Source organism: Populus nigra, chromosome 3 (assembly GCF_951802175.1).
Source record: "Populus nigra chromosome 3, ddPopNigr1.1, whole genome shotgun sequence".
In the NCBI taxonomy this organism is placed as follows: domain Eukaryota; kingdom Viridiplantae; phylum Streptophyta; class Magnoliopsida; order Malpighiales; family Salicaceae; genus Populus; species Populus nigra.
Window position 1 is genome coordinate 24,223,525 of NC_084854.1, and position 13,076 is coordinate 24,236,600.

Here is a 13,076-nt window from a genome sequence, read left to right on the forward strand (position 1 = left end):
TCACATAGCTAGCTGGTCTTTTTCTTCTTGTTCATCTATGGTACACAGAGCGTCGTACCTCTTATCTCCGGCAAACAGAAAACAAACAATCTATAATACAAAATCACCAAGCCAGACACTCCATATGACAAAACCTTGGTACTCCTCCCAGCAGAAATCAAAACTGTACTAAACACAGCTCCAAGTACAAGTTCTTGTCTTACCAATATCGACGAGGCTGTGTTCCTAACACATGTTGGAAACAATTTCAAGGTGCAGATCATTAGCATGATAAAAGCTGTAAAGGCACTGAAGTAGGATACCAGATCCAATCCAATTGGTATCCCTCCCTTCCAGTTCATGATACACATTGTGCTGCATATGCCACTTAATGTAGTGAATGCAAGAAGAGATCCTTTACTGTTCCATCTGCTTATGATAATGGAAATTTATACAGGATGGTATCTCAGCTAGAGCATTGAATACAACACTTCATTACATGTTTTAGTCCAAGTTTCCTACTGCTAAAGGCGGCATGCTGCAGTACATAATTCCAATGCCAAAACCTGTTAGCATCACGATTAACGACCTTTGAAGTGCCCATTTTCCCTCCAAGTAAGATCTTGATTGATGAGCAGAGGTTGGCCTTTGGGGCTTCATTTTTTTAGGGAAATGTAGGGTAAGCATAAATTCAGGCTTGTTGGATCAAGTCTTTTTAATGTTGCCATAGCTTCTTCTTTGCGGCCAGCAGGGAGATTCGCGTACGAAAAGATGTACTAACACTCAACACAAGATCGATGGAACTGATGTCCATACATAGATAGTTCTCCTTGAAGAATTTATGTTGATATAAGCGATACCTGGCAACGACAAGAGCCCTCATGAAACAAAAGAAATTCCAGCAATAGTTCCCATTTGGCCACGCCATTCGCTTCCTAGCTACCTTTTCAGTGGATAAAACAAGATCACTTGCTCCAGTTGATGCACGGCCCAATCCACTTAAAAATCTGAAAGCAGAGTAGATTCATAGTTACTGGAGAAAATGGTTTTGAAAGACAGACAACTGAGGTAAAGGAGACCAGACGAGATGAATAGTAGTATAATAGACAGAATAAATATCTATGCTCTAGCTATTTATCTTCATAATCAAATATTTTTATGCCTTATTGTTTTTATTTTTTATTTCAAAATAAAAACCAAATACTATTAAAATTCAGCTGGAGCAAAACAACCCAATAAGCAGCGGAGAAAATAAAATACAGGAATGGATATATATGTTTTACATTAAAAAAATAAAAACATATCAAAATAATATATATTTTTTTATTTTTTAAATGTTTTTTATAAAAAAATATATTTAAACTATCTAAAAACATAAAAAAAAATTAATTTAAAACTTAAAAAAAAATAAAATTTTTAAAAATATTAAACCACAATACGGGATCTAAATAAAACTCAATGCTTTGAATTTAAAACTCTACTACAGATTTATGTATAATATATAGCGATATAAAAAAATTAGAAGAGTTAATCTAAAAAAAAAGAAAAAATCAATGAATTATAGATCAAGTTTTGTTGGTCAATGAATCAAACCAATTTTTTAAGGAATTAACTAGTTTTTTTATTTTTAATGGAACTTAAAAAAAGTGTAATGGAACTTAAAAAAAAAAAAAGAATTAACAACTGTCACTTTCCATATTTTTCATAAAATTGAAATTAGAGAAAAAAACACACACAAAAACAAAAGTCAGTTACTTAATCCTTGGTCTCTCCTCTCCATCCTCATCCTCTCTTGCAAGCTTTCTTGCCTACAAAACCACATACATAATCCAAACTAAACCCAACGCAAACCTTGAATATAAAAACATACCTTAAACAAACACACCAAAACCTCTTCAAATCATCATTTAATGGAAGCGAAGATCAGAGGGGCCTTCGAGTCCGTCGGTTCCTTCTTCACCGGCGGCGATCATATCCCATGGTGCGACCGTGACATCATTACTGTAAGTACAATTGTGGGTTTTCCAGAATTTTGTTATTTGTCATTTTGGGCTTGAAAATTTTGTAAAAGTTGTTACTTTTAAGATATGTAGACTCAGATTTCATGCTCTATACATGTTAGACTGCTTAATCATGCTGTACTTTAAGAAATTTTTGGTGTTTTTAATATTGTTATGAGACAAAGATTAAAACTTGGTGATGCTTTTTGAATATTTTTCTTCTGGGTTATTCATGGATTGGTGATTGATGTTGAATATGAGAGGAATGCGAGGAAAGAGTGAAAAAATCATGATAGAGAATACAGGTTTTTTGTTTTTAAGTAAGGTGCAATGGAAATCAATTTTGCTAAAATAAAGATCCATCGGGAGCTGATTCGCTTTTCTTTAATGTATGGTCTTTGTATCCCTTTAAGATCCTCAATTCATTCTTCTTATTTATTTTGGAGACATTTCCTATCAAGTCTTGTAAATCATCCAATTTTGTGTGATTGAAAGTTTGTGTGTTAGTGTCCATTTTTTTTATTTTTTTGTGGGAATGGAATTATGTCATACTGTTTTTTGCTTTGGGATATTTCACGTGTTGCTCTTGTTATGCCCCACTGCTACATGTTCACCTGAATTTAGATTCAATAACTTCAGTGTCCTAGTTTGCTAAAGGAGTTATGTAACAGCTACATTTAGCATGAGAAATGCGAATAGTTTTAATAGAAAACGGAAAGGAGGTGGGAATGCTTTTTCTCTGGGTGTGATGTGTGTGTGTGTGTGTGTGTGTGTGTGTTTCACTTTCTCTCAAGTCTTAGCTTTTATGTCAGCCTTGCTGTTTAGAAAATACTGATGGACTTTTATGTTTTTGCAAGCAATGAATTTATAGGTTATTTCACTTTTCCATAATTTCGTATTTTGGCTATCACTGTTCTTTTTATGCCAGGGCTGTGAGAGGGAGATTGCAGAAGCTGCTGAGGGTGACTCAGAGGAACTTAAAAGGGATACCATAATGCGATTGTCATGGGCTCTTGTTCACTCTAAACAACCAGAAGATGTGCAGCGTGGGATAGCTATGCTTGAAGGTGAGCGACTTAAATTGTGTTCTCTTCCAACTTCATCATTCGATGCCATCACATAGGACAAATTAGATAAAGTTGCCCATTGTGTTTGAAAACGGAGTAACTGGGGATTTTAGGGTTAATTGGTGCAAAATGTGTAAATTGTTCAAGATCTGAACATGTTTGGAGAATAGTGAAGCTGGTGGCAAGGAGTTGATGATTTGAAACAGATTTTAAGCTTCAGGTTTTTAGGTACAGCGGCTAAATATTGAAATGTGTGGTTCACTTTGAAAGGCTTTATTGATGAGGAAAGCAGTGCATAGGCATGCATGGTAATTGGAGAAAATGGATGGCATTCTGCTGCATAATTTTAGGGTTCTCATTTTCTTCAAAATTTCTTGCAGTTTATCTGGGGTATGTATTTTTAGGCAAAATCCTCATTAGTTTCTGAGGACAGATTGCCTTGTCAGCCACCATGATTATGTCAGTAGTTGTTATTCTGCTTCACCCATAATCCCCGTTGCTGTAAGAATTTAGATTTGGAGTCTTAAGTGTTTATGTTCCTACTGAAAATTTTAAAATCATTTAGGAAGTCCATTGCTTGCTGCTACTACAGTTTTGCAGATGATGGAATATTTTCAGTATCTTCTTACTTCATTTGGTATCTCATTGTAAGCAAATGAAAATGTTATCTTTATGAACTAGCTACCCATAGCAGGAATATTGGAGAAATCTTTTCTTAAAAAGAAGGAAGTATTTTAAGAAGAAAAGGTAAAGAAAATTGTGGGCATGACAGTGAATCCCTAATGGGTTCTATGTAGTTGAGGAACTGACAGTCCTTGATCTGTCAATATTCATAGATAAATCATCACCTCTTTCATGTAATTGCTTCTTCTTGTCAGCAAATTCCTTTTTAAGTTGTGCTTACTCTCTTTGATTCTAACTTCTATATCTTTATTTATAATTTGCATGCTCTTTCTTGAACCAAAAACCCTGTTATTTGCAGCTTCATTGGCAAATAGTAGCCCCCCTTTGCTACAGAGAGAGAAGATTTATCTTCTGGCCGTGGGATATTACAGAAGTGGTGAATATTCAAGGAGCAGGCAGCTGGTGGACCAGTGTTTGGAGGTCTCTTCTGTTTGTGTGTGCATGCATACTGTTTTCTTTTCATTTTGGTTCTTTATTCTGAATTTCAACTTCTTGTAGATTGCACCTGATTGGAGGCAGGCTTTGGTCCTGAAGAAGACACTTGAAGATCGAGTTGCTAAAGGCATGCTCATACGTTGAATTTTTTTACTCTCATTAGAGCTGATAACATCTATCTGAATAAATTTCACAGGGATTTATCTAAACAATACCGAAATGTGTCTGTCAAAATGCAGATGGTGTTATTGGAATAGGCATCGCTGCTACTGCCGTGGGACTGATAGCTGGTGGAATTGCTGCAGCATTGGCTCGCAAGAAATGACAACTCTCAACCCCTCCAATGCTCATAAAAAAACATACATAAAAAAACTATAGCATCTCTCAGTTTTTTCTATGTTACAAATTTTATATCGTTTGCAGTTACCAAAATAGGAGGGGCTTGAGCTATGAGGTGGTTGTACCATATGGCCATCTTTGAATCATCAACTCTTTGTAACTAGATTCTAGTATTTGCTATAGCAGCAGCCTTTGAAAATTTTGAATTTGCCAAAGTGTGTGTGTGTGAGCTTCGGTTTAATCCAGTTTGTTTGTACCGTAATGTTTTTAAACTGTTTTGATGTATAGATATCTAGAATGAATTTTAAAAAAATAAAAAATATTATTCTATAAAATATTTTAAAAAACAACTATTATTATAATATGAACCATGCCTTTCAAGTAGCATACAACGAGAGCAAGATGGAATAAATCTCTATTGATCTTCATACTGTGCAAGGATTGTATCTTGTCTATGTCGGTATGCAGGGCCAGCATTGTCTTATTCAGAAGACTTGAACCAGGTGGTGGACGATGCCAAACTTGAAGATATTGCAGTTTGACAAAGAATAAATTACACTTTAGACTCTTGAGTTTGGAATGCATTTATAATTTAATCTTTATATTTGAAAATATATAACAGTCCGTTTACTCTTGCTGACTGCTGTCTTTTTGAAGAGCCTATTGATTTTCCTCCGAACCCTAACCATGGAGGTTTTTCTCAAAGAATTAAAATTCTCAGATAAAGAAAAACACCAACAAATGCTCTCATAAGGACTGCATTATAAAATCCATATCTTCAAACATGAAGGGCTGCAATATAAATGCATTCAAACTGAGGGACTAAATAATCATCAATTAGTTGTTCTGTAGGCGCAATCTTCCTTCTAGCCATTGGCGTTGCCCGGAACTACCATGAATATGGCTGGGTTGCTGCAAAAAAAAAGTAAAAAAGACCCCAGAGTTTTATATTAACGAGGCTCATTAATTCCTGTCTTGCAGCTCTAGCCAAGGACAAAGAAATTATTGTACGAACTAATTTTGGTCCACGGTACAAAAATAATTATTGCATGTGCTGCAAGCCTGCAAGTCAATAATTTTATACATCACCAAAACTAGATTCGCTAGATTCTGGAAAAAGGGCAAAAAAACTTAACGGGCTGAAATCACATTTGGTCCTTCTACTCTGTGGTTTTCTTCAAATCAAGTCCTTCACTTTAACTTGTTCCAAATCAACCCCTTTTTTCATTCAATTAAATACGGTATGATACCCCTTTTTCCAATTATATTATAACCCATGGCATCCAACTGGCCACTTAATTATGTAGTAATAAAGTTGGATTAAGGGGCTCGTATCACCTTTAATGGAAGCAAAGGAGTTTATTTGATCCAATTTAAAGTAGAGGGCCTGATATGATCAAAGGTAACAAGTAGAGGAATCGAGCTTGCAATCATTCCTGGTTTTTCCAGCAAACTAAGATGAGACACAATTTACAGAGTGCACGAGTGCTGCTAGGTTCTTAAGGTTTTCTTTTTCTTTTTTCAAAGTTTAAAGGGTTAAAGAGCAATAAAGTGGGCATTGCATGACAATGACTCAACCACCTCGACCCCACATTTGCAAAAAAATGAATCGTGGTCTGCTCTGGGCAATTGTGCTTACTGGCTATGGTGGCCCAGCAAATTTGTCATGTGTCCATTTCAGCTTGTGTGTTGGGGTGCCTGTCGTGACTAGTGTACACACACAGAGACACGGATTAATTTGGATCCATCATGATTTTCTGGGCAAATGCTGCAGCTGCTGCTCATGATTTTCTTCTGCTAAAGCCTCCTGACCAATACTTGCCAGGATTCCTGGCTCTTGAAATTTCACAAAAAAACTAGCGACTAGTGTACACACACAGAGACACGGGTTAATTTGGATTCATCATGATTTTCTGGGCAAATGCTGCTGTTGCTCACGATTTTCTTCTGCTAAAGCCTCCTGACCAATACTTGCCAGGGTTCCTGACTCTTGAAATTTCACAAAAAAACTAGTGACTGAAATTGCCGATGCCCTAGCAATCAAGTTGTGTTATGTCTGGTAACGGATTCTCAGAGTGGTTCGTGTGAATAGTAGAGAGTTGGAGACAGAGGAGAAAAAGGCGTGGAACCACAAATTCCCAGCAAAAATTCATCCATGCATCCTCTGTCATCGTTATGAGCACAGGTTTAGGTTCGACCTCGGATCACGACTATCTTTCCTTTTCTTCCTGGTTGGAAGCACTATTTCGAGCTGGGGTCCTGCATTTGAAGCTCCCTGAAAAGCCCTTCAATCCATCTTCATCTTGGAACTAAGAAATTGGTTTCAGTGTGGAATTGATAAGGAAAAAATTCATTAAAACAAGATTGGAAGGTATTTGAGATTTGATCTCAACATAGATATGTAATGACATCAATCTATAGCTAACATGATGAATCATAAAATTTGATTTAATAATTTTTAAGAAATTAAATTAAATTCATTTAACTCATAACCCAGATCTTCATCCATCAAAAACGGTGTAATAATTTCGATTAAAACCGGAAGTTATTGTGGCCCCTCTAAAAGGCACACGACTATGAATAAGTTGTATCAATGCTTGATTAACGAACAAGCAAAATAAGATGCAGGCACGATCATTTGGTGATTGTACTTGCTTTGCTTCTAATTTTAATATACACTTCATTAAATCCAATTACCAAATATTTATCATAATGTTTTTTCTTTCTTTTATAAACCATGTATGGGCGATCATTCTCTTAGCACCTGCCGAATATTTTTGGAAATGTAATATAAATCGTGTTAATTTAAATTTTAAATTTTTTTAAAAAAATTTATTTTTATATATTTTTATATTGTTTTAATGTTATGATATTAAAAATAATTTTAAAAATAAAAAATATTTTTTATATATATTTCTAAACTAAAAACATTTTGAACCAATCTCATATTAACACTAAATCAAACAAAGCAAAACACACACAGTAACAGAAAATTTAAACAAAAATCAATCTAATGCTGGAGACTAGGGCTATTTCCAGCTATTAACACATAAAATTTTAGTAAAATAATATAGACCTGCAAAATCTTTTAGCAAAATAATATAATTTATACTTTTTTCAATTCCAAAATGCTACACATAAAGATATTGTAATTTAAAAATGTGATATCAAAGTACATGTTTTTTTATTATTATTAATATGGGTATCCGGATCAGCTTGCTCATATTTCTATTAATCTTACAGGCCCTGAAATTAACGACCATGTAAGCCTTCAATAGATATTATATTAGCAACCACAAGATTTGAACTTGATATGATAAAAAAAAATAAATTTATTAATCTCAATTTTTTATCAGTAGATCACATATTTAAAATACATGTTTTATTTTTATTAGAGAAAAAGAGAGGCTGGGGTTAAATTCGTTAAATGTCTCTATTTCAAATCACGAATTTTATGAAATGTTGTGTTTTTTTAATTACAACATGATGAAATTGTGCATTTCCACCTATTTTCTTTTTAAAACTATAATATTCTGTAAATGTTTTTAATTTATTATATTATTTTAAAAAAATGAGAGATCAGAGTAAATGACTCTAGAGGGAAATGATAAGACATGATCAAGCAGTGAAAAATATGTTTCTTTTTCTCTGCGAACTGACAGTGAAAAAGACTCTTCAGTATTTCCTCAAAAACTGACACGCTCCTCACTTTATTCTTCGAGATTAAAACAAATCTCAAGAAAATAATTTCCTGCGCATGGATATTCTGGTCTTAACTTAAAACCCGATTAAGAAATGACAATCTCACAAAAATACGCAAATCATTTTTTAAAAAAAATTATTAAAAATTAATTATTTTTATATATTTTAAATCATTTTAATATGTTAATCTTAAAAATAATTTTTAAAAAATAAAATAATATCATTTTGATGAATTTCAACACGAAAAATATTTTTAAAAGTAACTACCACCACACTCCTAAATAGGCTTCCCTGTTTAGAAGTGTGGTAATACTTACTTTTAAAAATACTTTTCGTGTTGAAATCCATTAAAATAATGTTAGATGATAACGATAATAATAAAAGATTTAGATTAACATTTAATTTTTTTTTCCATCAAAATTAATACTAGTAGTAATTTCTAAAGTTAATTAAGCCCGACTAATTTTTAAATAGGTTAATTTAGATTGATTTTGATAAATTAAAATGATATTTTTTAAAATTTAAAATAATAACATTTAAAAAAAATTAAAAAATCAAACATCATCTTAATTAAGTCAGCAAAGTCAACTTCAAATTAATTTTTAAAAAAAATTATATAAAAATAAATCAATTAAATATCAACTTTTTGAACTGAGATTAATAAATAAAGTAATTTTATTTCAAATTACTCTTATTTTCATCGAACAAAAACTTATTTAGAAGACAAAAGGATAGATCTTAAACACTACGGATTATCAACATGACTGCCCAAGATAAATCTTATCCTTTGGTTAAAATTTGATTTCCTAATTTAGCACCTAATCTGATAAAAGCCAACTTTGAAAACACCAAACATTTTATCCTTAATCAATTCACAAAAAAAAAAAAAAAAACTCCAAATCTACTTTCCAACAGCTTTAATGACATCTATCTTCCACTTCCAACCCCCATGAAAGCTCTCTGTCACCAGCACGCACACTCTTCTTTCTCCGAACTTGCCTCTAGAGCTCTCTCCATCACCCTCTCAAACCGACAAAGCCACAGGCCTAAAACTCGAACCAAAAAAGCAAGAGAAAGACTGGAGAAAGCAAAAGCTCTCTAACAAGCAAAACCAAACCAAAAAAGTTGAGCAAACGAGAAGCAGCTTATAGAGAGACAGAGACATCCATTTCTCTTCATTCATGGGCTGTTCTGCTTCAAGACCAAATACCCTCCTCACAAAGAATCACCATCCTGAAGAGACCTTATCTTATGCTTCTCCTTCTAAAGATAACTCCATGTTTTCTCCACAGTATTCTTCACCAACTGTCCCTAGAGCTCTCTCTCTTCAAACCCCGTTAGTCCACCACCCACCTTCAAGAAAAGGTGACTCTCATCACCTTGTGTCTCTAACTTCCACCACTTATGGCTCTCTTGTCCTCATTGAACCCAACGTGAACACCCAAAAATCCTTTGATCAGCCACAACCACCAAGAAAATCTACCAAAAAGACACATAAAACACAAAATAATCAAGACCCATGTGAGTCTCTATCCCCTGACTCTGTCATTAACACTTGGGAGCTCATGGATGGTCTTGACGAGAATGATGAGCTTGAATTTGAAATGAACAACTCTTTTAAGCCAAGATCTTCACTTTCTGGTCATTCTATTGAGTTCGTCTCAAAAGCTAGTTCTTTTCATCATCCGGGTTCTGATAAGTTTGTTAAAAAGCTGCATGATTCTTTTGACTCACTGAAGTTTGAAGAAATAGTTGCTGAAAAGCCTGTTTCATTGTCAAAGCCATTATGGAAGCATTTGTCTGAGGAATCATTGCTTTCAAAGATGGATCCTAATGTGGCTTCAAGTTACATGCGTGCATTGTCATCAAGGCAATTGGGGTGTAACAAAGAGTCCAAGGATGCAACACCAGTGAATTCTAGTTCCATGAGTGATACTTTATCAAGTGAAAAGGGGGCCTTTTTGAACGATAAAGATGGAAAAATTGTTCTGTATTTTACAAGTTTGAGAGGAATCAGAAAGACTTATGAGGATTGTTGTGCAGTTAGAATGATATTCAGAGGTTTCAGAGTTGCAGTTGATGAAAGAGATATTTCAATGGATTCCACATATAGAAAGGAGCTGCAAAGTTTGCTTGAAGGGAAAGCAATGATCTTGCCACAAGTTTTTGTTAGGGGAAATCATATTGGTGGTGTGGAGGAAATCAGGCAGCTAAATGAAGCTGGTGAATTGGCAAAGCTGTTCGAAGGTTTTCCTGTTCAAGATCCAAGGTTGGTTTGCGAGGGTTGTGGGGACGCAAGGTTTGTGCCATGTCCAAATTGTAATGGAAGTAGAAAAGTGTTTGATGAAGAAGAAGAGCAACTGAGAAGGTGCGCAGATTGCAATGAGAATGGCTTGATTCGTTGCCCTGGTTGCCGCTCATAGACGATGCTTGTAATTAATGCTTTCTTTTTGTGCTTGCCTACAACATTGCAACTTCATCTTACTATTGTGATTACTAATACCATTGGAAATTATTTATCTTCATGATCTTTATATTTTCTTGCCATATTTGTTAAGCTGTTGGCTATAATTCCTCCTCATCTCTTTAATGAGGATGCAATAAGAATCAACATTTTTTGTGCTTGTTCTTGTTTATTCAAGTTATTGTAATCCCTCTTCTCTCTTTCGTGGAATTTCCAGCTTACCCTTTTTTGTTTCATCAAATTTGTTTGGTCAATCTACTCATTACTATAATTGGTTTCTTCATTATCAATCTCCACTTTGAGTAATAAACTGAACAATTAAAGAGTAAATATCATAGGTGGGTGATGGTTGATACTGTTTGGTGATGAGAAACTCTCATTAAGTTTGCTGGTCCACAAAATTAATGCTAGCACGTGCAAATTGAATGCCTGGAAAACATGAAGCACGGATTCTGCTCTGCTAATATCTCAACAAAGTCTTTAAAACAAAAGGGAAATGGCCATATCAGTGTTCAGAATTGCATATGATGAACCAATCTCTGATTAGCCAGCTTTGGTAGCTGCGATAATATCAGTGAGATGAAATAATTTGTGAGAAACTATAATAAAATTGCCCCATGGTGTCCATTTTAGTTGCTATCTTGGACAAGAGAGATGAAGATAGCATGTTTCCATGTATTATTTAATTGTTTTGAAAGTATTGAAATTCATTCTAGAAATGTTCAGAAATGAATTTATTTCATATCTCAATCAATCTCTATCTCTTCAACTAAACACGTTTTCGTTTCTTCTATATCTATCATTTTTGTCCGGGAACATTAACCAACGCAACTGATACAGGCATGCCCAGTGTTTGAACTTTATCTAGATTTTGAGTGAGGGCTGCAACTGCCATCAAAAATTCATTCAATCTTCAAAATCCAGAAATGCAGGAATGATGAAACAAAAAAGAAGCATCTTGAATGTTACACAGTGGAATCTTTGACAGCATCATAGATGGTCCTGATACACAAACATGCTGTCCAAGGATTCTATTCCTGCTTGCTACAGTTTGGTATAAAACATGTGATCACAGCTATATGCAGTACATGAGCTGTGACCTAGTGGGAATGTTCAATCCAGCTTGCCAATCAGTATGGCTAAAGCCTAAGAATGCTTTCAACCGATCACATGTTGTCAACTTGTTCCATGGCTAAGATTCAACTAGGACTGTAAAGGTCATGTTATGGTGAATCAGATTGAACTGATCATGAATGTTAGAATAAATAAAGGGAAAGGAAGAGGAACAAAAAGCAATGGATGATAAGAGTCGATCATGGAATTGAACATATCCATCACATCCGCTTGCTTTAACCCTTCGTAACTTGTCGTGAAGAAACTGCTCCGAGTTGACACAATACTGAAATTTCAACGACAATGGTAGTTGAGATCCGTGATGGAGATGGTTCTGTAACGCTTCTTGGGTAATTCAACTAGATATAGGGTAAGGATGAACACCAAAGGATTTATGATTGGTTAGAATCCAAATCTCCCTTTTTTTACAGGAAAATTATACTATTTCTTATCCATTGATTCAACCCATAATAAATGGACAAGAAATTATAAATTCTCCATTTTCAATGCATAATTTAGACACAAATTACCTATCTAAATCCAGATAAAAAAGAAAATTAATTTCAACAAACGAAAACTAACCTTGAATGATGGTGTCCAAAAAGAATGGCCTAACCTCTATTATACACCTCGTATAGCATAGGTACGCTGATTTTCACTTTTTCTATTTCTTTTTTCCTGAAGGGTACTTTTAGACAAATTTTGTTAGGACGTCACACCAGCATTGTGGCAATTTATGGGACATCACACAGTGGGCATCATTTTTTAAGTATAGTTATTAAATTTAATTTAATTTTTCAAAAAATAAAACTTAAAAATCTGATTCTAATTATATTTTTCATTAAATTGAATATAAAATTAATTTTGTTAAAATCAGTTTATCTAGTCAAATATTAAATTTCTTGATCTACTCAATCTAACCTAACCTAACTTGATTGAGTCTGCATTAAAAAAAAAAGAAAATAAACTATATTATTTTAATAAAAATAATTTACCCAATAATCCTTAAGTTAACAGGTTGGTAGCTATATTTATCTCAAAATAATATCAATTTATCATGTATCATGGGATTTTCATTAAGAAAGTTTAAAACCTATGATTGATTGGGAATTTGAGAGTTAAGAATACCCTTACATTTTTTTAGGGCAATGCATAGGATAATCGCTGGTTATTAACAGAACATGCCCAGAGCCCGATGGGGTGTGAGAGGGGCCCCAAGTATACAGGCCCACTTAGAGGTGTTTTTGCTGGACATTACAACTACCATGTTGCCAAATTTTAAATATTTTTTTA

General features: G+C 34.1%; 2 protein-coding genes across 2 annotated transcripts; both read left to right on the plus strand.

Moving 5' to 3' along the window:
• The first annotated feature begins 1,699 nt into the window (after window positions 1–1,699).
• Window positions 1,700–4,703, plus strand: LOC133689941 (mitochondrial fission 1 protein A-like). The gene is made up of 5 exons (XM_062110056.1): window positions 1,700–1,982; window positions 2,908–3,046; window positions 4,029–4,150; window positions 4,229–4,292; window positions 4,405–4,703. Exons 1-5 carry the CDS (start codon window positions 1,890–1,892, stop codon window positions 4,488–4,490), a joined length of 504 nt encoding a protein of 167 aa, XP_061966040.1. The 5' UTR covers window positions 1,700–1,889; the 3' UTR covers window positions 4,491–4,703.
• A 4,417-nt stretch (window positions 4,704–9,120) lies between these two features.
• LOC133688839 (uncharacterized protein At5g39865-like) lies at window positions 9,121–10,830 on the plus strand. Its single transcript, XM_062108460.1, has one exon. It carries the CDS (start codon window positions 9,388–9,390, stop codon window positions 10,627–10,629), a length of 1,242 nt encoding a protein of 413 aa, XP_061964444.1. The 5' UTR covers window positions 9,121–9,387; the 3' UTR covers window positions 10,630–10,830.
• Window positions 10,831–13,076: the final 2,246 nt, after the last annotated feature.